Raw genomic sequence first — 26075 nt, 5'->3', positions numbered from 1 at the left:
ACACGTGCGCTTAACCCGCTGCGCTACCACCCGACTCCCTCTAAGCAAGGTTTCTAATGGACTAGACACGAGTTGCAGTTTAGGATTTGATGGGGAAGGCAAATAGTTCGACGTGCAGCACTGGTGGGAGGAAGCTTTGGCTCCCCACCTGCAGGAAGGAGAGTCACTTCACAAGGGTAAAGCAGGTCTGCAGGTCAGGGTAACCCTTCCTTCTGTAGCTTCCCCTCCCTTCTCAATTTCTCTTTGTGTGATCCAATAAAATGAGGGGGAGAGGAAATGGCCGCGAGGAGCCGTGGGTTTGTAGTATTGGCGCCGATCCCCAGCCCAGCAATAACCAACCCTGGAGGCCAGGAAAAAAAAGGGTTTGATGAGGAGCCTTGAGTAAAACCCCAGAAAGATTCAAACAGTCCACCTGGGATTTAAAAATTAACCAGAAACAAATGGCCCCCATAGAAATTAGAAGTCGGGAGTTGGGCGGCAGCGCAGCTGGTTAAGCGCACGTGGTGCAAAGGCACAAGGACCGGGGTAATGATCCCGGCTAGAGCTGCCGGCGCCCCACCTGAGGGGAGTCGCTTCACCCGCGGTGAAGCAGGTCTGCAGGTGTCTTTCTCTCCCCCTCTCTGTCTTCCCCTCCTCTTTCCATTTCTCTCTGACCTATCTAACAATGACGACATAACTACAACAACAATAAAAAACAAGGGCAACAAAAGGGAAAATAAATAAATATAATAAAAAAAATTTTTTTAAGAAATTAAAAGTAAAAAAAAGAAAAGAGGGGCCTAGTGGTGGCACACCTGGTTGAGCACACATATTACAGTGCGTAAGGACCCAGGTTCAAGCCCCCAGTCCCTACCTTCAAGGGGAAAGCTTTGCGAGTGGTGAAGCAGTGTTGTAGCTCTCTCTCTGTCTCTTTTTCTTTCTATCACCCCCTTCCCTCTTGACTTCTGGCTGTCTCTATCCAATAAATAAATAAAGATAATTTTAAAAAACATTAAAGAAAGAAAAATTAAAGCCAACTGAAACCATCTTTCTGAATTGATATCTCACATTTAGGTACCTCTAATCTAGTCTACGTGCTGTACTTAAATATGAATCTTGTTTGGATGAAGATAGCATCATCTAATGCTTTAAGTGATCACTGTAATTGTTTACTTATAGTAATGGTGCTCACTAAAAAAGTAACCATTTATATGAGGAAGTCAATCATCTGAAACAGAAAAAAAGATACATGGTAGAAACAAACTTAATATGTTCAGGGAATTAAAAGGCAAAACCAAGAAATTAAGCAGAGAACCAAAAGGTTTAAGAAGGAAAAAATAGGCCCTGGGGTGCACACCAGGTACAGCGCGCACACACCGCCATGCACACGGCAGGCGCTGCTTGTTTGCTCTGTCTCTCCCCTCTTAACTTCTCTCTCTCTCTCTCTTTTTTTTTTTTTTTGCTTCCAGAGTTATAGCTGGGGCTCAGTGCCTGCACTATGAATCAACTGCTCCCGGAGGCCATTTTTTTTCCTTTTTGTTGCCCCCTTTTTTTTTTGTGGTTATTGTTGTTGATGTCATTGTTGTTGGATAGGACAGACAAAAATAGAAAGAGGGGCGGGGAGACAGACGAGAAGAGACAAGGAGAGAAAGTAAGTACCCGCAGACCTGCTTCAACGCTTGTAAAGCGACCCCTTGCAAGTGGAGAGCCGGGCAGCTCGAAGTGGGATCCTTATGCACCATGTGAATTTAACCCACGGCGCTACTGCCCAACCCCTCGTCTCTCTCTCTTTTTTCAATTTTATTTATTTTATTTTCCCTTTTGTTGCCCTTTTTTTATTGTTGTAGTAATTATTGTTGTTGTTATTGATGTTGTTGTTGTTAGATAGGACAGAGAAAAATGGAAAGAGGAGGGGAAGACAGATGGGGAGAGAGAGACACCTGCAGATCTGCTTCACCGCCTGTGAAGTGACTCCCCTGCAGGTGGGGAGCCCCTTGAACCGGGATCCTTAAGCCGGTCCTTGCACTTTGTACCACGTTTGCTTAACCTGCTGTGCTACCGCCCGACTCCCGTCTCCCGCTTTTTAGATATATTGATTTTATTTTATTTTATTTTATTTTAATGAGAAAGAGAAGATACAAAGGGAAAGATACTGAGAGAAAGACAAAAGAGAGAGACTAGAACACTGCTCAGTGCTGGGGATTGAATCTGGGACCTCAGAGCCTCTGGCCTGAAAGACTTTTGCCATAACCATTATGCTATCTCCCCAGCCCCTGACTTCTCTGTGTCCTATCAAATTAAAGAGTAATAAATATTTAAAAAGAATAAAAAATATTTAGTTCTTTAGAACTGGAAAATATATTAACAATAATAGATCAAAAGAAAGAAAGAGCAGTGGTTCTGGAGGTGGTGCAGTGGATAAAGCATTGGACTCTCAGCCTGAAGTCCTGAGTTCAGTCCCCGGCAGCTCATGTACCGGAGTGATGTCTGGCTCTTTCTCTCTCCTCCTATGTGTCTCATTAATAAATAAATAAAATCTTTAAAAAGAAAGAGAGAAAGAAAAAGGAAGGAAGGAAGAAAGAAAGAAAAGAAAAGAAAAGAGCAATCCAGGAGGCGGCACAGTGTATTTAAAAAAAAAAGGGGGGTCCGGCGGTAGCGCAGTGGGTTAAGCGCACGTGGCGCAAGGCGCAAGGACCACCGTAGGGATCCCGGTTCGAGCCCCCGGCTCCCCACCTGCAGGGGCGTCGCTTCACAGGCGGTGAAGCAGGTCTGCAGGTGTCTGTCTTTCTCTCCCCCTCTCTGTCTTCCCCTCCTCTCTCCATTTCTCTCTGTCCTGTCGAACAACGAACAACATCAACAATAGTAATGGTAATAACCACAACGAGGCTACGGCAGCGAGGGCAACGGAAGGGGGAGGAAATGGCCTCCAGGAGCGGTGGATTCATGGTGCAGGCACCGAGCCCAGTAATAACCCTGGAGGGGAAAAAAAAAAAGTAGAAGGGAGTCGGGCGGGAGCGCAGCGGGTTAAGAGCAGGTGGCACAAAGCGCAAGGACCGGCATAAGGATCCCAGTTCGAGCCCCCGGCTCCCCACCTGCAGGGGAGTCAGTCACTTCACGGGTGGTGAAGCGGGTCTGCAGGTGTCTATCTTTCTGTCCCTCTCTCTGTCTTCCCCTCCTTTCTCTCCATTTCTCTCTGTCCTATCCAACAACGATGACATCAATAACAACAATAATTTTAAAAAGGGCAACAAAAGGAAATAAATAAAAAAGTAAATGTTTAAAAAAATGTAGAAGAGAAAAGGAAATGGATACATAAATGTGTTAGAATTCTGTGCAGAAACTTGCAGCAGAGGGTTATGCCAAAGATTTTCATGCCTGAGGCTCTGACGTCACAGCTTCAGCCCCCAGGGTTACTATAAACCAGAGCTGTGCAGTGCTCAAGTGGGAAAAATCATAATAACATAGCAACATTGTTCATACTTGAAAGGACGCAAATGCCTACTGGCAGTGGGATGTGCTGATTACAGCGCGTTTACCCAGCCCTGGGACACTCGCTAGGAAAATGAAAGAAGCCCAGCCAGCCAGCACCCATATGGACAATGCACAGAGTGGTGTCATGTAAGAGAAGCCTAACAGAAGAGTTTATCCTCATGTTAAAAGCTTTTTTTTAAGAGCTAACAGAAGCACACATTTTATTTTATTTATTCCCTTTTGTCACCCTTATTGTTTTTATTGTAGTTATTGTTGTTATTGATGTCGTCATTGCTGGAGAAGAAAAGAGAAATGGAGAGGAGAGGGGAGAGAAAGACAGACACCTGCAGACCTGCTTCACCGCCTGTGAGGCGACTCCCCTGCAGGTGGGGAGCTGGGGGCTCGAACCAGGATCCTTAGGCCTGTCCTTGCGCTTCGTGCCACATGCGCTTAACCCACTGCACTACCACCTGACTCCCAAGAGCTTTTTTTTTTGTAAATTTTGATTAATGATTTAATAGTGATTAACAAGATTGTAAGATAACAGGTATAATTTCATACAATTCCCTTATTTTATTAACTTAATTTTGTTTGATGGGACAGAGAAATTTAGAGAAAAGAGGGAGGTAGGGAGGGAGAGAAACACTTGTAGACCTGCTCCACCTTGTGAAGCTTTCCCCCTGCAAGTGGGGATATTAAAAGTTTTTTTTAGGGAGTCGGGCAGTCCTATCCAATCTATCTCCCTGTCCTATCCAACAACGACGACATCAGTAACAACAACAATAATAACTACAACAAGAAAACAAGGGCAACAAAAGGGAGGAAAGCAAAACAAAAAAAAAGTTTTTTTAAAGTAATACTAGATGTCAGAATGGTGATTACCTAGGTATGGGAAGGTTAAGAGGCGGCAGAAATGGGGCCCTGGTGGTGGCGCACCAGGTTGACCGCACGTTACAATGTGCAAGGACCCGGGTTCCAGCCGCCAGTCTCCATCTACAGGGGGAAATCTTTTTGAGTGGTGAAGCAGGGCTGCAGATGTCTCTCTACTTTTTCTCCCTCTGTCTCCTTCTTCCCATTTGGTTTCTGGCTGTCTCTATCCAGTTAGTAATTAAAGATAATAAAATTAGAGGGGGGGGGCGGGCAGAAATGTGCCTCAGGAGGGGGTTACAATGATTAAAGCATTGGACTGTAAAGCATGAGATCCCCAGTTTGATTTCTGGCATTGCAGGTGCCAGGTTGATGTTCTGAGTTCCTCCTTCTTCAGGTAAATAAGTCTTTAAAGTGAGTAGGAGGGGATAAGAGAGGGTAGATCGCATAACGGTTATGCAAAGAGACTCATGCCTGAGGCTTCAAGGTCCCAGGTTCAATCCCCTGCACCACCATAAACCAGAGCTGAGTAGTGCTCTGGTAAAAAATAATAATAAATTAAATTAAAAAAAATAAATAAAAGCAGAATGGGGATTTCTATAATACTGGTAACTTTCTATTCCTTGACCTAATTGATAGCTTCATGACTGTGTTCTCTTTTTGGAAAAGTCCCTATAGTATACTATGATTTGTTCAGTTTTCTGGATTCATTTTATTCTTCAATTATAAAAGATATTATGCACAACTTTAAGTGAGTAGTAATCCAGGGTGTGGTAGAGTTTGCAAGCGTGAATTCCCAGGTTGGTCCTAGGCGTCAAATGTGTACTTAATGGGAAATGCTTGTAGAGCAGGAAGAAGATAAAGGTGCCTGCCGCTAAAATCTCTATTCAACATTGTACTGAGTGTCCTAGCTAGTACATCAAAGAGAAAATGTTAAAAAGAACAAAGAAATTGTACATGGTGTGATGATACTGAAAATCTAAAATAACCTACAGATGAAGTACGAAAACAGCAATATTGCGAGTCGGGCGGTAGTGCAGTGGGTTAAGCCCCTGTGATGCCAAGCATAAGGATCCCGGTTTGAGCCCCCGGCTCCCCACCTGCAGGGGAGTCGCTTCACAAGCGGTGAAGCAGGTCTGCAGGTGTCTATCTTTCTCTCCCCCCCCCATCTCCATTTCTCTCTGTCCTATCCAACAATGACGACATCAATGACAACAACAATAATAACTACAACAATAAAACAAGGGCAACAAAAGGGAAAATAAATAAATCTTAAATAAGTAAATAAATAACAGCAATATTGATCATTAATAATGTAAAAATCAGTTGCATTTGTGTCTCATCAGCAAAGCAAAAAATTAAGACATTTTACAAAAACATTTTTAATACCTTTTTTATATTTATTTTCCCTTTTGTTGCCTTTGTTTTTTATTGTTGTTGTAGTTATTGTTGTTATAGATGTTGTCGTTGTTGGATAGGACAGAGAGAAATGGAGAGAGGGGGAGAGAAAGACAGACACCTGTCTTCACTGCCTGTGAAATGACTTCCCTGCAGGTGGGGAGCCAGGGGCTCGAACGGGGATCCTTATGCCGGTCCTTGCGCTTAACCCGCTGTGCTGCTGCCTGGCTCCCACAAAAACATTTGTGTTTAAATGTCATGTACTAGAAATAAATCTACAAAAGCCAAGCTTGCGTAGTAGGCAGGAAATCTCCAGGGTGCATGGAGTGTACTGTTTGTGAATTGAAAGGCTCTACTTTAAAGATGTCAGCTCTATTCAAACTTTTCTTATTTTCTCTCTTTTCTTTTGATGAAAAAGAAATGGAAGGTGGGGGTAGAGAGCATCATGGTTATGCAAACAGACTCTCACGCCTGAGGCTCCGACAAGTCCCAGGTTCAATCCCCCACACCACCATAAGCCAGAGCTGAGCAGAGCTCTGTTAAAAAAAGAAAGAAAGGGAGTCGGGCTGTAGCACAGCGGGCTAAGCGCAGGTGGCGCAAAGCACAAGGACCGGCATAAGGATCCCGGTTCGAACCCCGGCTCCCCACCTGCAGGGGAGTCGCTTCACAGGCAGTGAAGCAGGTCTGCAGGTGTCTGTCTTTCTCTCCCCCTCTCTGTCTTCCCCTCCTCTCTCCATTTCTCTCTGTCCTATCTAACAACAACAACAACAATAATAACTACAACAATAAAACAACAAGGGCAACAAAAGGGAATCAATAAATAAAATAAATATAAAAAAAAGAAAGAAAGAAAGAAAGAAATTGAAATGGAGTGAAATAGACTGAGAAAGAAAGGCCAGAGTACTGTTCAGCTCTGGCTTGTCGTGGTGCTGGAGACTGAACCTGGGACCTCGCAACCGCGGACAACACAGTCTTTTGCATAGTCGTTAAGCTGTCTCCCCAGACCCTGTGCAAACCTTTTACTTGCTTTATTATAACCTCAGTGTATCTATCTGAATTCCTGTGGTGTTCCTATATAATCTGATAAGCCTATTCTAAGTGCAAAAGAATGTTGGAAGGTTCCAGCTCTTCTGGTATACTCTTGCTAAGGAAATCATCTTTCACATGCCAGAAAGTGTGCATACTGTTTACTGATGGAATGATTCAGTGTTGCGTGATATAAATCCCACTGGATTAATCTGTACAGTCAGTGTATCCCAAGAAAAATACTTAAGGGGGCCAGGCGGTGGCACATCTGGCTAAAAACACACAATACAGTGTGCAAGGACACAGGTTCAAGCGCTTGGTCCGCACCTGCAGGGGGAAAGCTTCACGAATGGTGAAGCAGAACTGCAGGTGTCTCTCTGTGTCTCTCACTCACTGTCTGCCCCTCCTTTCTCAATTTCTCTCTGTCCCTCTGTCCAATAAAAAGAAAAGAAAAGAAAAATACTTAGATTTAAAAAATATATATTTATATTTACTTATTTATCACCAGAGCCCTGCTCAGCTCTGGTTTATGGTGGTGCAGGGGATTGAACCTGGGACACTGGAGCCCCGGGCATGAGAGTCTCTTTGTATAACCATTATTCTATCTACCCCTGCCCTAAAAACTATTTATTAGTACTAGAGAGAGAGAAACCAGAGTATGACTCTGGCTGAGGACTGAACTCATAGCCTCATGATTGCAAATCTGGTGTGCCATCCTCTGGACCACAATTTAGAATATTTTTCTTTTTTCTTTTCTTTTTTAAATCTTTTAAAAATATTTATGTATGCATTCCCTTTGTTGCCCTTGTTGTTTTATTGTTGTAGTTATTATTGTTGTTGTTGATGTCATAGTTGTTGGATAGGACAGAGAGAAATGGAGAGGAGGGAAGACAGAGGGGGGAAAAGATAGACACCTGCAGACCTGCTTCATTGCTTGTGAAGCGAACCCCTCCCTGCAGGTGGGGAGCCAGGGGCTCCAACCGGGATCCTTACACCAGTCCTTGCGCTTTGCGCCACCTGCGCTTAACCCGCTGCGCTCCCGCCCGACTCTTTGTTTTTTAGCCAGTGCACTAGTCGGCTTACGGTGGTGCGGGGGACTGAACCTGGGATTTAGGAGCCTCGGGCATGAGAGTCTGTTTGCGTGACCATTGTGTTGCCTCCCCTCTCCCCAATTTAGAATATTTCTAAGAGAGCCTGGCATACTTTTTATCAGGTGCTAAAAGTTCATTTTGGGGAGTCGGGATGTAGCGCAGCGGGTTAAGCGCAGGTGGCGCAAAGCACAAGGACCGGCATAAGGATTCCGGTTCGAACCCCGGCTCCCCACCTGCAGGGGAGTCGCTTCCCAGGCGGTGAAGCAGGTCTGCAGGTGTCTATCTTTCTCTCCTCCTCTCTGTCTTCCCCATCTCTCTCCATTTCTCTCTGTCCTATCCAACAACGACAACAACAACAATAAAACAACAAGGGCAACAAAAGGGAATCAATAAATAAAATAAATATAAAAAATTTTTTAAAAAAGTTCATTTGGAAGGAAAAGCCTGAAAGCAGCTAGGAAAAAAGGGAAATTTATAAATCAATGAGGGGGGTGCTTCTTTGCAACAATCTGAAATAGCCCTAGAAATCAAAATAGTTTGCTGCTATTCCATAGAATAGGTGGCACGATTCAAAGCGTGTTTATATATGTTTGTATTTGTGGTTATTTCTCCGGACTAGATGCCCAGAAAATTTATTGAATAAATCGGTATACACATTGAAAAAAAGGACTGTGAGGCAGCATAATGGTTATGCAAGACTTTTTTGCCTGAGGTTCTGATGTCCCAGGTTCAATCCCCAGCTGACCACTAAGTCAAAGCTGAGCAGTGCTCTATTCTGTCTCTCCCTGTATCTCAATGCAATAAATAATAATAATAACAATAATAATAATAATAATGATGAAAAAGCTTGGTCTCTTCCTGGGACTACCATGTGGGCAATATGTGCCACATGTGCTTAAACTGCTGCGCTGCTGCCCGACCCCTCATGTGGGCAATATGTCAGTCAGTTCTCAGTCCTCTTTCTTTCTTTCTTTTTCTCTACCTCTCTCTCTCTCTCTCTCTCTCTTTTGTTTTCAATAAAAGTTTAAGTTCTCTGAGAAAAAAAACTTTGGAAAAGACTTACTTTACTTATCACATATTAGAGAGCTGTATAGTGTGGAGATGCGGTGGGCAGCCTGAGCCTCCCTCTCGCCCACGTGTGCTGGGGATCGAGAGTCCACCGCTCTATGACTTGAACCCTCTCTCGAGCCACGGCACATTGAAAATGTGGATACTTTCAAGTTACTCTCCCAAGAATCCCTAGTAGTTGAGATTCTAGTTGCTGGTATCATTCTTAGTGGCTCCAGAGGCGGTGCAGTGGATAAGTCATACTCTCAGGCATGAGACACGGCGTGTGCCACATTGCTGCTCTGATTCTCTGTGCTTCTGTCACAATATCTGTCTTTGAGGGTGGTGGAGGTGGCATAGTGTTTATACAGAGAGACTCATATCTGGGGCTCCAGGGCCCCGGTTCAGTCACACACACACACCACCATAAGCCAGAGCTGAGCGGTGCTCTCATAAAAATGAATAAATAAATTAATTTTTGAAAAGATAAAGTATTATCACCTGTTATTCCCAACAGCAGATAGTATCATTCTTTTCACTTTTTTTTTCCTTCTAATATAGGCAAAAAGAAGTTATTAATTGGGGGCCGAGCGGTGGCACACCTGGTTGATTGCACGTGACAATGCCCCTGGTCCCCACCTGCAGAGGGAAAGCTTGGCAGGTGGTGAAAGAGGGCTGCAGGTGTCTCTCTTCCTCTCTATCTCCCCTTCCCTTTTGATTTCTGGCTGTCCCTATGCAATAAAGATACTTTAATTTTTTTAAGTTATTCATTGATGAATATCAGTAAGAAGTGAATACTAGAAAACTGAACAGAAATGTGTGTCTGTTTTCAGGTCAGTGCTGACAGTTGCCTGTGAGCAGACTGAAGTTTTGCTTTTTGACCCTATATCTTCAAAGCACATAAAAACACTTTCTGAGGCTCATGAAGACTGTGTAAATAATATCAGGTTAGTATTAAAATGAAAAGTGAATTTATCAGTGTGGTCCAAAATGCTGGTTTTTGGAACTTAATGAAAATTTGTAATGTAATCTAACGATGATTCGCATTTGAGAACTGTACCCTTGTGAAGTGTACCTATTTAAAACAAATCTTACAACAGAAAGCACAACTTAGACTGGACTTGGTGTATTGCACCAAAGTAAAGGATGCTGTGGGGCGAAGGGTAGATAGCATAATGGTTACGCACACAGACTCTCATGCCTGAGGCTCTCCGAAGTCCCAGGTTCAAGTGTCTTCAAGTCTCCCCACCATCATAAGCCAGAACTGAACTGTGCTCTGGTAAAATAAATAAATAAAGGACTCTGGAGTGGGGGTGGGGGGGGAACTAAAAAGCAATAAATAGAAGTAATTTCAGATATACGAGTAGTTCACACTAAGTTTAAATGAACTGATTACTTCTTTACTAAGAGACATACAGGGTGGGGGTGGCGCTCTAGGTTACATGCACATAGTATGAAGCACTGAGACTGGTGTAAGGATCCTGGTTCTTTTTTTTTTTTTTTTTTTGCCCCCAGGGTTATTGCTGGGGCCTGGTGCCTGCACCACGAATCCACTGCTCCTGGAGACCATTTTTTCTCCTTTTGTTGCCCTTGTTGTTCCATCATTGTTGTGGTTATTATTATTGTTGTTGTTGTTGCTATTGTTGGATAGGACAGAGAGAAATCGAGAGAGGAGGGGAAGACAGGGAGAGAAAGACAGACACCTGCAGACCTGCTTCACCGCCTGCTTTACCTACGGGGGTTCGAACCGGGATCCTTACGCCTGTCCTTGTGCTTCGCGCCATGTGCACTTAACCTGCTGCGCTACCGCCCAACTCCCAAGGATCCTGGTTCTGACCCCTAGCACCCTTGGGAGGTCACTCCACAAACAGTGAAGCAGGTCTGTAGGTGTCCTTTCGCCCTATCTATCTACCCCTCCTATCTCAATTTCTCTCTGACCTAACCAATAAAACAAGGGGAAAAAATGGCTGTCAGAATTATAGCATTTTAAGGGGGCCAGGTTGTGGTGCACCTGGTTGAGCACTCATGTTATAGTGGGCAAGGAGCCAAGTTCAAGCCCTGGGTCCCCATTTTCAGGGGGGAAGCTTTGTAAGTGGTGAAGCAGCTGCAGGTGTTTCTCTGTCTTTCTCCCTCTCTATGTCCCCTGGCCCTCTCTATCTGGCTGTCTGTATCCAATAAATAAAGATGATTTTTAAAAAATTTTTTAAAAGGATAACATTTTGATTACAACTCTTGTATGTGATTTTTCTAGAGACATTTGTAACAGAGTAAATGTTTCTTATAATTTTGAGACCGATCCTCTTAGCGTGTCTCCCTTAACAAGCAAGTCTTCAAAATCTCTTGTCTCCTAGTAAGTTGTCTCTCATTTGCATTTCCAATACAGATTCTAAAGTCTTTTCTTTCTGATACTGTCGAACACTTGTTTCCAGTTTCAAATAAAAATCAACAATGTAAAGCAAATGAATAAAATTGCGGTGTGGCCCTCATGAAGCCACAGTAGCCTTCATTGTGCCTATATGGAGGATACTGTTTACTGGATGGCAGAATCGCTAGGTTCGTACAGTGGACTTAGAGCCACCTCCTTTCCTTCCTGACTAGGTAATATGAAGACTATTTACCAGGGAGTCGGGTGATAGCACAGTGGGCTAAGCACACATGGTACGAAGCGCAAAGACCAGCGTAAGGATCCCTGTTCGAGCCCCCGACTCCCCACCTGCAGGAGAGTTGCTTCACAGGCGGTGAAGCAGGTCTGCAGGTGTCTGTCTTTCTCTCCCCTTCTTTGTCTTCCCTCCTCTTTCCATTTCTCTCTGTCCTATCCAACAATAACAACAACAATAATAACTACAACAACAATAAAAAACAAGGGCAACAAAAGGGAAAATAAATAAATATTAAAAAAAAAAAAAAGACGACCAAGGCCAATTTTCTTTCTTTCTTCTTTTTTTTCTAACTAGAGCACTGCTCAGCTCTGGCTTATGATTGTGTGAGAGATTGAACCTGGAACTTTAGAGCCTCAGGCAGGAGAGTCTTTTTGCATAACCATTATGCTGTTTACCCCGCCCCCAAGTCCAATTTGCTTTATTAAAAGGTTATTAAAACCAGTTTTCTTTTCTCCTCTGTAGATTTCTTGATAACCGGCTGTTCGCTACCTGCTCTGACGATACTACAATAGCACTATGGGATCTGAGAAAATTGAACACCAAAGTGTGCACTTTGCATGGTCACACTAGCTGGGTCAAGAACATCGAATATGATACTAATACAAGACTCTTAGTAACATCAGGATTTGATGGAAATGTCATTATTTGGGATACCAACAGGTTTGTGAATAAAAGACCTTGTTAGGATTATGAGAAAGGGAAAGAAAAAAAAAAGATGGTAAATTCACTGTCCTGTCATAGTTTTCATATCTCTTTGGAGAAAAAAACTGACTTTGGAAAAACAATTTTAAAAAGTTCCATCTTTTGTTAAAATGACTTATAGATTACAACTAAAAAGTTGGACAACGTTTTGTGATAGGGAATAGAGTTAGTGATGAAACAGAACATTACAGTGCACAAGGACCTAGGTTCAAGACCAAGTTCCCCTCCGCAGACAAAAAAATATTTTTAAATGATAAAATAGAAATTAATAGAGTTAATCATTAAAACTGATTTATAAGATTAATTTTCTGATGTGTGGCATTTACATATTTCCCTTTCTATAAGGAATCTGTTTATTTGGGTGGTGATTTTTAAAAAAAAAAGATTTCATTATTTATGAGAAAAATAGGAGAGAGAAAGAACCAGACATCACTCTGGCACATGTCCTGCCAGGGATCAAACTTGGGACCTCCTGCTTGGGAGTTCAAAGCTTTATCACTGTGCCACCTCCCAGACCACTGGGTGGTGATTTATTTTGCTGTGGAGAAGCTTCTCAATGTGATGGAGTCTCATTGGTTTATTTTTGATTTTTGTCTTCATTGAAACTGGATTTGAGTCATCAGAGGTGCCTATAAAACTTAGATGGGAAAGAGTTCTGGCAGTATTTCCCTCTAAGTATCTGATCGTTTCTGGTCTAATATCCAAGCCCTTGATCCACTTGGAGTTTACTCTTGTGTGTGGTGAGATGTGGTGGTTCAGTTTAATGAACCACTTTCATGAACCACAAATTTCATACTTGTATGTGTTTCAACCCAATTTTCCCAGCATTATTTGTTGAAAAGACTCCTCTTTCTCCATTTAATATTTTGGGCTGCCTTGTCAAAAATTAGATATCCATAGATATGGAGGCTTATTTCTGGGCTCTTGGTTCTATTCCCTAGTCACTGTGTCTATTTTTGTTCTAGTAACAGGCAGTTTTTATTATAATGGCCCTATAATATATTCTGAGATCTGGGAGTATGATGCCTCCAGTTCTGAGTGGATTTTTTGTTCGTTTATTCTTTTTTCCACCAGGGTTATTGCTTGGGCTTAGTGCCAGTACCTTAAGCAATAACTACTCCCAGCAGCCTTTCTTCTTTCCTTTTTTTTTTTTTTTTTTCTGCTTCTATTTTATTTGATAAAATAGAGAGAAATTGGGAGGGGAGAGGGAGAGAAAAAGACACCCGTGTGCCTGCTTCACCACTTGAGAAATACCCCCCTGCAGCTGGGGAGTTGAATCAGGTTCTCATGCATGGTAATGTTTAACAGGGTGTGTCACTGTCCAACCCCAAATCTTTTTTTATTTATATAATTTTTATTTATAAAATGGAAATATTGACAAGACCACAGGATTTAGGGGTACATTTCCACATAATTTCCATATCCCATGAAGATTTGGGGTCTCCATTTTGGAAAAAGCTAGTAAGCCTATTTTAGGTATATTCCAAGGGGCCCATGACTTTACTAGTTTTTGCCTGAGACTGACATCTAATATGCAGGTGGACCCAGGTTATTGTCTGGGGAGATGGTGTCGTAGTTGGAAAAAGGACTAGAAAGCTGGATCAGGGAAAAGAGTAGCTCCCAAATATGGGGAAAGTGTATAAATATGAATTGTAAACCCCATCGGTTTGATCTGGGGCCCATGTAACCTCTGCATCCCTATAGGTCTGAGCTCACATTCTGTGGCCACGTCTAGGAACATTCCAGGCTGCAATAATTTCAGGACCCATCGTCCTTGGATGATAGGCAGAGTATGCTGTCCAACCTCCCTTCTGAGAATGGAACATTCCCTACTATTGCTGATCCACACTGAGGGCCAGGTCCTATAGTAGCCCACAGAGGGGTCCATTCTGTTGTTCCTGATGGAGATGACCAGTGACAGTGGCGAGAGAGATCTGTTAGAGGTCTGGGTCCACCATGTCTGTGTGGGAATCCCAGGACTCCCTGACTAGGGCCCCAGGTGATGGGGAGGTCTGGTAGTGACGAAAGAGTCATCATTAAAGTCTGCCAGTCTCTTGCCTTTATTCAGGTTTTGTAGTCCTTTGTCTGACAAGGTTATTTTTGGAGTGATGGAGGGATGTGTAATAAGAGGTAGGTGAGAAGGTCAAAGCAGATTCTATTTGATTAGGCACTTTATGGTGTCTTTTTGTGTTTTTCTACTTGCTTGCTTCATTTATTGACTTTCTGCAAACTATTGTGCACTTTTGCTTTAAGGTATATGTTTCCCCCCAATTTGTGGATACATGTGTACATAAGCCCTGTCTCATGGGCCTTGGTCTATATCTAGGTTTTGAGGTTTGTTAAGAAGTGCACCACCCGAAATGGAATTAAGGAATCCTATGAGCTAAGAAAGGTCTCACCAGAGTAATGAAGCTGAAGAGTTGACATTCCACGCCTGACTTCTCTGGACACAGTCCGAAGTGAGACATACCGAGGTGGTACTGGTTGCATTGCTTAGGTTGGGATCAGCAGATGCAGTGTCAGTTGGTATGAATTGAGAGAAGCATGCAGAAAGTCAGCCCCACCCTAGGGGTTCCAGGCCTGAGAGAAATATGGGCTTTATAGAGAAAAAGGAAGGTTACTCCTGTCTAAGGATAACCGTAAGGCAGTAAACCCTAAGGTTAAACTTAAAGGCAATAAGGGTGTCGGGTGGTAGTGCAGCGGGTTAAGCACACGTGGCATAAAGTGTAAGGACCAACATAAAGATCCCGGTTTGAGCCCCAGCTCCCCACCTGCAGGGGAGTCACTTAACAGGCAGTGAAGCAGGTCTGCTGGTGTCTATCTTTCTCTCCCCCTCTCTGTCTTCCCCTTCTCTCTCCATTTCTCTCTGTCCTATCCAACAACAATAATAACTACAACAACAATAAAAAAGGGCAACAAAAGGGAAAATAAATAAATATATATATATATAGAAGGCACTAGATAGTTATTGCTATAACGAAATTATTTGGCAGTTGGGTTAACTTTGAAAGTCCCTTTATTAGCATTTGCTATATCATATAAGACCTCACCATAATTTATGTCCTTTTATGCTCTTTACATATAATTGTATCTTATAAAGAAATGCCACCGGGGTTACTTCTGTTCTCCCTGGTCTAAGTTTTTAGAAGATTTAGTATTTCAAAAAACAAGTCATTATTAGAAATGTATTAACAATTTGAGCTGACTGTTCAAATTCAATTTGATTACCACTTTGAAGTTTTAAGTGCTTAGACTGAAGGAGCATATACAAAAGCCTGAGATATTGGACCCATTTTTCCCCTCTCCTATTAATTAGTGATTTATGAGACTATAAGTTAATAAGAGTGCATATTAACAGTGTTGCCACCACTGAAGGTCTGTGTCCCTCCCCACCTCCAGTGAAGCTGACCATCTACCCTCATCCTCCACCCAGAGACCTTCACTTTGGTGCCCTACTCCAGCCCCAAATCTTAAGACTTAGATAGCAGACTTAAAAATAGCAATAGTGGAAACCAAAACTCATTAGAATGTTATTCAAAAAGATAAAACTATTAACTTACTTAGCCAAACATTTATTGAACAGAAGAGTGAAAGAAAAAATATTTTTGCAACTAAAAAACTTACATTAGCTTCAAAGTCTTAATTTAAAAATATATGCTTAAGTACTGGGAGATACCATAATGGTTATGTATAAGTCTCATAAGCCTCATGCCTGAGGCTCTGAAGTCCCAGGTTTAATTCCCCACAACACCATAAACCAGAGCTGTGAAATACTTTGGTATTAACAGGCTATTTTCTGGTAGCATACAGGACTTGTCTACAAAATTTCCCAGTCCCACGTTTTAACCCTGGTGCCACCAGTAACCATAGTTACTGAGCTCTAGTCAAAAATCGAATTTTAAAATAACAAAACATATGCTTAAAGAATAAAAAGAAAGGTAGAAGATGAAAGAATGGTGAAAAAAAGGCAATATTAGGTCCAAGTGGTAGCACACACGGTAGTTTAAACATATCATCAAGGGGGAAGCTTCACAGGTGGTGGAGCGATGCTGCAGATGTATCTCCTCTCACCCTCTATCAGAAACAAAAATGGACTCCAGGGGTGGTGGAGTCGATACGCATCAAGTCCCAACGATAACTCTGGTAGTAAAACAAAAAGGAAGTAATGGTAATAAAATCAGTCATGTGCATCTAAGTGTACATTGACTGTGGAATCTGATTTTGAAGGACAGAAATATGACTCACCACTGGATCTGTGCATTTATGATAACTCCAGGTTTTGTTGGTCTGATTTCCTCTGCAGGTGTACAGAAGATGGATGTCCACACAAGAAATTCTTTCACACGCGTTTTCTCATGCGAATGAGATTAACACCAGATTGTTCTAAAATGTTGATCTCAACATCCTCTGGATATCTCTTGATTTTACATGATCTTGACTTAACCAAGTCTTTAGAAGTAGGCAGCTATCCCATTTTGAGAGCAAGAAGGACAACATCAAGTTCAGGTAAGTTGTTTTTTTTTTTTTTTTTGCCTCCAGGGTTATTGCTGGGACTTGGTGCCTGTACCACGAATCCTGGAGACTATTTTTTTCCCTTTTGTTGTCCTTGTTTATCATTGTTATTATTATTGTTGTTGTTATTGCTGTCATTGTTGTTGGACAAGAGAGAGAAACCAAGAGGAGGGGAAGACAAAGGGGGAGAGAAAAATAGACACCTGCAGACCTGCTTTACCACATGTGAAGCATCTCCCCTGCAGATGGGGAGCCGGGGGCTCGAACCAGGATCCTTATGCCAGTTCTTCCACTTGGCACCACATGCACTTAACCCACTGTGCTACCGCCCAACCCCCAAGTTTTTCTTTTTTTAATTCATGAAAGTGTTTTCTTTTTCTCTCCTCAATCCCCCTTCCACTCCCCCTTTTTTTTTTTTTTCTTTTTCTATTGCCACCAGGATTATGACTGGGACTTGTTCCCTGCCTCATGAATCTACTGCTTCTGGTACCCTTTTCTCCTCCTCCTCCTCCTCCTCCTCCTCCTCCTCCTCCTCCTGTCCTTTTTGAATAGAGACAGAGAAAAACTGAGAAGGAGAGAAGCACGGCTTCACTACTTGTGAAGCTTTCCTTCTGCAGGATGGGACAGAGGCTTGAACCCAGGTCCTTGCACATGGTGATATGTGTGTTCTACCTGATATGCCACAGGAAAAAGAGAAGAAAAATTAAGAGACTTTTTTTTTTTTTGAAGGCTCAGTGATAATTTTTTCCCCAAGGAAGTATAATGATCTATATGTATTCAGGAAAAATAATTAACTTTTTCTTTCTATTTTGTTGCATTGGACAAATATAAATTGAGAAGGGGGAGACAGAGAGAGGAGAGAAAGACACCTGCAGACCTACTTCACCACTTGGGAAGTGTGTGTGTGTGTGAAGCAGGTCTGCAGGTGTCTGTCTTTCTCCCCCCCTCTGTCTTCCCCTCCTTTCTCCATTTCTATCCTATCCGGCAACAACGAAAACAATAATAATAACCACAACAATGATAAAAGCAACAAGGGCAACAAAAAGTAAAATAAGTAAATAAATAAAATATGGGACTGGTTGGTGGTGCACCTGGTTGAGCATACACACTGCAGTGTTCAAGGACCCAGGTTCAAGCCCCCAGTTCCCACCTGCAGAGGGGAAGCTTCACAAATGGTGATGCAGTGCCACAGGTGTCTCTCTGTCTCTCTCACTCTCTGTTATCACCTTCCCTCTCAACTTCTGGCTGTCTCTATCCAATAAATAAATAAATATATTAAAAAGAAACTTTAATAGGGAGTGGGGTGGTAGTGTGACGGGTTAAGTGCACGTTGGGCAAAGTGCAAGGACCAGCGTAAGGATCCTGGTTCAAGCTCCCGGCTCCCCACTTGCAGGGGAGTCGCTTCACAGGTGGTGAAGCAGGTCTGCAGGTGTCTATCTCTCCCCCTCTGTCTTCCCCTCCTCTCTCCATTTCTGTCTTGTCCAATAACAGTGACATCAATAACTACAATAATAAAAAAAGAACAAGGGCAACAAAAGGGAATAAATAAATAAATATTTTAAAAACTTTAATAAATAAATAAAATAAATTTAAAAAATTTAAATTTAAAAAAATCCTCTTATTTCTCTTCTTCCTGATTCCATTAGCCTGAAGTATAATTGGGGCTCAGAAAAATGTATGTCCTATAATTTATATGTGAGATTTATTTCATCACTGGGAAATTGGACAAATCTGAGAATATGTCCATTGTTTAAAGTATTATGCTTATGAACAGGAACTAAAGGGAAAGATGGAAGCATTTGGAACACATAGTGCTTATAAATTGCACTAAACAGCAACTTCAAATAATTTATTTCTATTGTGGGCTTAGAATCACCTTTGGAAACTGTTTTGGGGATATATAGGCATCATTCTATGTTTACCTACTTTCAGAACTTAAAGTAAGAAAATAAACATTCAGTAACTAACTTGTAAGTAAACGGTTTCATAAATATGCTAGTATATCCCTTTAGATTCTTGAGACTCAGAATAGTCTTGGGCTTCCCCCCCCCCCCAATATTAATGATCAACTAACTTCTTAACAAACAATGATTTAGGAAGTTGATTTGGTATTTTTACTTGAATCCAAGATTTTCTGTCTTCTAATCTCCTCGAGGGGAATGCTAATAATATGTTTTGTTGTCTGTATGGGGCTGTGTCCTCATGGATGATAAATTTCACCACTCCAGGTTGCTTTTTCTTCATATAATGAGAAAGAGATAGAAAGAAATACCATGGGAGTCGGGCGTAGCATAGCAGATTAAGCGCAGGTGGCGCAAAGCGCAAGCACCTGCGTAAGGATCCCGGTTCAAGCCCCCGGCTCCCCACCTGCAGGGGAGTCGCTTCACAGGTGGTGAAGCAGATCTGCAGGTGTCTATCTTTCTCTCTCCCCCTCTCTGTCTTCCCCTCCTCTCTCCATTTCTCTCTGTCCTCTCCAACAACAACAACAATAATAACTACAACAATAAAATAGCAAGGGCAACAAAATGGAATAAATAAATATTTAAAAAGAAGAGGAAAGAAAGAAATACCATTAGGAATAGCTTCTGCTGCTGCTATGGTTCCCTTTGTGTGGTGCTAGGGATCAAACCTGGGTTTCTCCTACCCAATAAGCTAGCTCTTGGTCCATAACTGTAATATTTAATAATATCAGTGGGAATTGATAAATAGATAAATAAGACTTTATAGTAGGGTAAGGCCATTAGGAAAATATGATAAAATAAGTTGCTATTTGGAATAATGGAATAATATATCAGACTCACTAATCCTTTTATTTTTTTGCTTTTTAACAGATTTTGATGTGAAGTTTCTATTGCATTGTTTAATATTTATTCCCTTGTTGCTTTATTATTGTTATTGATGTCGTTATTATTGGACAGGACTGAGAGAAATGGAGAGAGGAGGGGAAAACAGAGAGAAAGATAGACACCTACAGACCTGCTTCACTGCCTGTGAAGCGACTCCCCTGCAGGTGGGGAGCAGGGGCTCGAACCGGGATCCTTGTGCCGGTCCTTGCACTTTGCGCCATGTGCGCTTAACCCGCTGTGCTGCCGACTCCCTTATATTGCATTTTTAAAATATTATATTTATTTATTATTGGATAGAGACAAAGAGAAGGGCAAGGGAGATACAGAGGGAGAGAGATACCTGCAGCTCTGCTTCACCACTCGTGAAACTTTCCCCCTGCAGTTGGGGACCAAGGGCTTAAACCTAGGTCCTTGTGCACGGTAATATGTGTACTTAACCAGGCGCACCACTGCCCGGCCCCTATGTTGCATTTTAAAGGTTGTAAGGAAACAGGCCTGGGTGGTGATGCACCCTGTTAAGTGCACATATCACCTTGCACAAGGCCCAGGGTTTGACCTCTTGTTCCCCACCTGCAGGGAGGTCTATAGGTATCTGTCTTTCTCTCTCCTTATTTGTCTTCCTCTCCTCTCAATTTCTCCTGCTGCAATCCAAAAAAAAATCTAAAAAAAAAAGAGAAAAAGAAGGGAAAATGACTACCAGCAGTGGTGGATTCATAGTGCTGGCACTGAGCCCCAGTGTTAACCCTGCTGGCAAGAAAAAAAAAATAGTAAGCACATATGTATAGAAAACCAGTAGAAGTGTGGTCTGAGAGATGGGGCAGTGGATAAGGCATTGGACTCTCAAGCATGAGGTCCTAAATTCAGTCCCCAGCAGCACATGTACCAGAGTGATGTCTGGTTCTTTCTCATTTCTCATGAATTAATAAAATAAAATCGTTATAAAAAAAGAAAACCAATAGAAGTTTTTAATATGCTTTAAAAGTATTTGTGGGGCTGGGCGGTGGTGCACCTGGTTGAGTGCACATGTTATAGTGCACAGGGACCTGGGTTCAAGTCCCCAGTCCCCACCTGCAGGGGGAAAGCTTCACAAGTGGTGAAGCAGTGCTGCAGGTGTCTGTTTCCCTCTCTTTCTATCTCCCCCTTCCCTCTCGATTTCTGTCTATCTCTACCCAATAAATAAAGATAATAATAATTAAAGAAAATTAAATAAATGAAAGTATTTATGTTCTTGGTAATGGGTCTGCTGTTTGAAATCTAGTCTATAAACACTGAACAACAAGTTCCATGTGCACATGGTCAGGACTCATTCATATGCGGTTTCACTGCCCTTACACTATAGACTAAGACAGGAAGAGACTCCACAGCACACAAAACTCTCCCCAGTCCCATGGCACTCCCTGGTGGCACCAGGGTTTTTGAACATGGGCTGTGTGTGTGACAAGACAGGCACCGTACCCAGTGAACTACCTCTTCCCCATTTTCATTGTTGCTGAGTTTTCTTCATCCATTTCACTACTGAAACTATGGTAGCCAAAGATGTTCCTATGTTATTTGGGTCTTCTTTTTATTATTATTTTTATTTAATGTAAACACGTAACTAATTAAAAAAAAAAAAGATTTTAGAAAGGGACTAAAGGGGCCAAGAGATAGCGCACCTGGTTGAACTCACATGTTACCCAGCTCAAGGACATGTGACAAAGCAGTGCTGCAGGTGTCTCTCTGCCCCTCTCTAATACCGGGTTGTTGGGAAAGTCATGGCACATTTTTCATAGAAAAACGGGGAAACACATCATGATACTCCTGGCAGCCCAGTAAGTGGGGAGAGGGTAGGTAATGACCACCAGGAGAGGTGATTTGTTATATAAGCACCCAAGCCCCAGCAGTAACCCTGGTAGAAAAAGAGGGAGGGAGGGGAAGAGGAAGGGATGCTAGAACTTAGAATGTTTCAGTGAGCTGCCCTGCCTTCCTTAAGTAAGTTATCAACCTGTATGGATACATACTTACCATTGTTTCAAATGAATTTTAATGATGTGGTTCAAGCACATGGCTTAGAGTTCAGCAACACTACCACCACCTGGCTAAGTTTATTATTAAAACTTTTTATGTTTTTAAGATCTGACAACTTCATCAAGTTCATCTGGTCCCAGAGTTTCTGGTTCACCTTGTCATCATGGTGATTCTAATTCATCGTCTGAAAAACACATGTCACGAGCCGCACAAAGAGAAGGTAGGTTAAAAGTTGGATTCTGTGCTCTTGCAACGATTGTGTCTAGCAAAAAACTTTCTGGGGGTCAGGCAGTAGCGTAGCAGGTTAAGCCCACATGGCATGAAGTGCAAGGACCAGCATAAGGATCCCAGTTCGAGCCCCCGGCTCCCCATTTGCAGGGGAGTCGCTTCACAGGCGGTGAAGCAGGTCTGCAGGTGTCTCTCTTTCTCTCCCCCCTCTGTCTTCCCCTCCTCTCTCCATTTCTCTCTGTCCTGTCCAACAACAATGACATCAATAACAACAACAATAGTAACTATAACAATAAACAACAAGGGCAACAAAAGGGAAATAAATAAATAAACATTTTTTTAAAAAAAACTTTCTAACCCAAACCTCTGGGGTTAAGTGTTGGAATTTGAGCTTTGGTTTTACTTCCTAGATTAGTATAGTCTCCTTTGAGAGGAAGCAGTTTCCTAGTGTCTAACACAATCTGAATTGTTATGAACATCAGATGAGGTTATACATTGGAAGTGTTCTTTTTGTAAATGGAGACAAGCTTACCAGGTACTGGTGACAGTCACCTGGTTCTAGCTCATGACCCTTTCATTCTGCAGTTTCCTTATCTGAGCAGTGCCTAACACCCTTACAGGAACTGTGGGATAAAGTGAGCAGCATTCTAGTCCTACTCTGCCAGTTTTATCTTAGCTCCTATGCCAGAACTAGCTGCTTAGCCTGTTCTCTATAGCTTTGTTGTTATTTTTTCAATGAACTATATAGAGAGAGTCCAGAGCACTACACAGCTCTGGCTTATGGTGGTGCTGGGGATTGAACCTGCGACCTTGGAGCCTCAGGCATGAAAGTCTTTTGCATAACCAGCCACCTTTCTACCTTTAAGTGAATAGCTTTCTACCTATGCAGACTATACCTACCATCTTCCATATTAACACTCAGCTAAATTCAAAAGTGGTTTTGTTTGTTTGTTTGTTTGTTTGTTTGTTTTTACCAGAACACTATTCAGCTCTGGTTTATGGTAGAACAGGGGACTGAACCTGGGACTATGGAGCCTCAGGCATGAGAGTCTCTTTGCATAACCATTATGCTCTCTACCCCCACCCCAGAAGCAAAAGTTTTGATGAGCTACAGTAGTCCTTTAATAAAACAAATTCCACATTCTCGTTTTCTTGTGTCTCAGGAGTTTCACCTCGAAACAGTCTTGAAGTCTTAACCCCTGAAGTTCCTGGTGAGAGAGACCGTGGAAACTGTATCACATCCTTACAGCTGCACCCAAAAGGCTGGGCCACTCTTCTTCGATGTTCAAGCAATACTGATGATCAGGAGGTATGGCTAATACTACTCAGCCTTCAGTAGGTCCAGCTGAACATATTGGCATTGTCATGTGCGCTCATGGTCTCTTTATCTCTTGAGAACCCTTTTCCTCCTAAGGAGCAAGCTGAAAAGTATTTCAAAGTATCATTAGCTCAGATCGTATCCAACTCCTTAATTCTTGTGTCCCTCATTTCAGTTTTTCCAACCGAGACTTAACACTCTTCTCTTTCTTAAAAACCATGAGAAATTTTGGAAGAGAAAGGGACTAAACTATTGGCTAAGGTAAAAGACCTTAGATGGTGGCCATGGAACTAGGACAGTGGCTAGCACTGCTCACATCTGGCTTATGGTGCGGGGGATCGAACCTGGGACTGTGGAGCCTCAGGCATGAGAGTCTGTATAACCATTATGCCATCTACTCTCCCTCCCCACCAAACTTTGGACTCTCAAGCATGAGATCCCAAGTTTGATCCCTGGCATCTCATGTGCCAGAATGATGCTCTGGTTCTCTCTCCCTTATCACTGTCTCATGCTAAGAAATACGTTTTTTTTTTTCAAAGAAAGGGTTGGTGACCTTATGATTCTTATCATTAGAAAAGCAGAGTCCTGCAAGACTCTCACTAGTACTACAGAAATCACAACCGAAAGAAGAGTCCTCGGACAGTGTAGGAGAGGTTTTCCACTGCTTGGTTACCTTACCCCTAGAGTTTTCAAAAAGCCAAGATTGTTATTGTCCTCAGAAAGGCGAAGCCTACTGCGGAAGCCACAGGAAACCGCTCTGCCCCTGCTGACCTGTGCCACTGAGCCGGGCTCCTCTGGTTACTTGGCATGGTGGCTCTTGTCTGGGTTCTCTCTTTCCTTCTCCTCTTTTTAACTATCAATTTTATTTTATGTGAAATCTATGGACATTTGACAGGAGTTTAGGTTGGGGAAAATCCATGACATAGTATTAAATAAAAGCCAGAAGTTTGCTTTTGGCATATTCCTTATTGAAAAAGAAGTTTCGGAGAGTCAGGCGGTAGCACAGAGGGTTAAGCGCACGTGGCACAAAGGGACAAGGACCGGAGTAAGGCTCCCGATTCGAACCCCGGCTCCCCACCTGCAGGGGAGTCGCTTCACAGGTGGTGAAGCAGGTCTGCAGGTGTCTATCTTTCTCTCCTCCTCTCTGTCTTCCCCTCCTCTCTCCATTTCTCTCTGTCCTGTCCAACAACGGCAACATCAATAACAACAACTACTACAACAATACAACAAGGGCAACAAAAGGGAATAAATAAATATAAAAAAAGAAAAAGAAGTTTCACCTTCACTTATCAGGATACTCAGCCTTTTAAAGTTGCTATTAAATCTCTATAATGAGCACACATATATCACTGTGCTGAATAATCAGCACATAGTTTTGTTATGGAAAGGGCATCCAACTGATTTATTTATTATTGGATAGAGATGGAGAGAACCTGAGAGAGGTGGAGGAGGAGGAGGAGATAGATAGAGAGAGAGAGAGACTGACCTACAGTCCTGCTTCCCCACTTGTTGAGCTTTCCCCCTGCAGGTGGAGACCGGGGGTGTGAACCTGGGTCCTTGTGCACTGTGATGTGTGCGCTTAACCAGGTGCGCCACCGCCTGGCCCCTGACTAATTTCTTGCAAAGTTCTGTTTTGGTAATTCAGGCTAGCTCGGGCATTGAGTAGAACTTTTCCAGATTAAATATCTGTGGCATTACTTGGGCTCTATAACTTTGTTTTGTTTCTCTGCTCTGCTCCTAGTGGACTTGCGTCTATGAATTCCAAGAAGGAGCTCCCGTTCGACCTGTTTCGCCTCGATGTTCTCTACGACTGACTCATTTTATTGAAGAAGCCAATGTAGGCAGGGGTTACATCAAAGAGCTTTGCTTCAGCCCTGATGGGCGAATGATCTCTTCCCCACATGGCTACGGGATTCGCTTATTGGGATTCGACAAACAATGCAGTGAGCTTATTGACTGTCTGCCCAAAGAAGCCAGTCCCCTTCGGGTGATCCGTTCTTTGTACTCTCATAACGATGTGGTACTGACAACAAAGTTCTCTCCAACACATTGTCAGATTGCCTCAGGCTGCCTTAGTGGACGGGTTTCTTTGTATCAGCCAAAGTTTTAGGCACAACGTACATCAAATAAGGAACTCTTGTGGTGTTTGACTTATAAATTACTTCAATTTAGGTGAAGTATTTTCTTTTTAGAAGATCTTATAAGTCTGGGTCAAGATCCTGGTTTGTATGGGTCCATGAACACACCTGTGGCCTGACACGTGGTCGTCCAGAATCCTGGGGGCGTCTCCGAGTCTGACTGCGCGGCGTTCCTCTGCTCCTGCTGACCTGTGCCACTGAGCCTGGCTCCTCTGGTTACTTGGCATGGTGGCTCTTGTCTGGGTTCTCTCTTTCCTTCTCTTTTTAACTATCAATTTTATTTTATGTGAAATCTATGGACATTTGACAGGAGTTTAGGTTGGGGAAAATCCATGACATAGTATTAAATAAAAGCCAGAAGTTTGCTTTTGGCATATCCCTTATTGAAAAAGAATTTTCACCTTCACTTATCAGTATACTTGGCCTTTTAAAGTTGCTATTAAGTTTCTCTATAATGAGCACACATAATGGCATTATTCTCATAACCAGTAGTCTTACAACAAAATACTTTTTTGGTTTTGTTGTTGTTAAAACTATACTTTTTTTTTTTTTCACTGTGAGAGATTTTTGTTGTGAAATTTTAGGAAAAAAATATTAGCACCTCTCTTTGTATTTTACTTTACTTGTATGAATTTTAAACTCCTTAGTATATGTCCTGACTGGATATTTTGCTCCTTTCAGCAGCTTTAGAAAGGAGAAGTGGAAAAGGAATGGGGTTGGTCCTTTCTCCTGTGTAAGAGGATTTATTTATTAGATTAGTACACTATCTGCCCACTGAGTGATGA

The 26075-nt window shown here is 42.4% G+C and overlaps 1 protein-coding gene across 1 annotated transcript in view; it reads left to right on the top strand.

The window, feature by feature from the left end:
• Window positions 1-25701, top strand: part of DCAF10 (DDB1 and CUL4 associated factor 10) — a 34334-nt gene extending 8633 nt beyond the window's left edge. The window contains exons 2-7 of the mRNA XM_060199156.1: window positions 9713-9826; window positions 12002-12199; window positions 16545-16747; window positions 21713-21826; window positions 22998-23143; window positions 24894-25701. Coding sequence (XP_060055139.1) covers window positions 9713-9826; window positions 12002-12199; window positions 16545-16747; window positions 21713-21826; window positions 22998-23143; window positions 24894-25262 — 1144 coding nt within the window. The 3' untranslated portion in view covers window positions 25263-25701. The remainder of the gene's footprint in view (window positions 1-9712; window positions 9827-12001; window positions 12200-16544; window positions 16748-21712; window positions 21827-22997; window positions 23144-24893) is intronic.
• The last annotated feature ends 374 nt before the right edge of the window (window positions 25702-26075 follow it).

This window comes from Erinaceus europaeus, chromosome 10 (genome assembly GCF_950295315.1).
Source record: "Erinaceus europaeus chromosome 10, mEriEur2.1, whole genome shotgun sequence".
Taxonomy (NCBI): Eukaryota; Metazoa; Chordata; class Mammalia; order Eulipotyphla; family Erinaceidae; genus Erinaceus; species Erinaceus europaeus.
The sequence above is the reverse complement of the archived record's forward strand: the minus strand, read 5'-3'. Positions and strand labels throughout refer to the sequence as shown.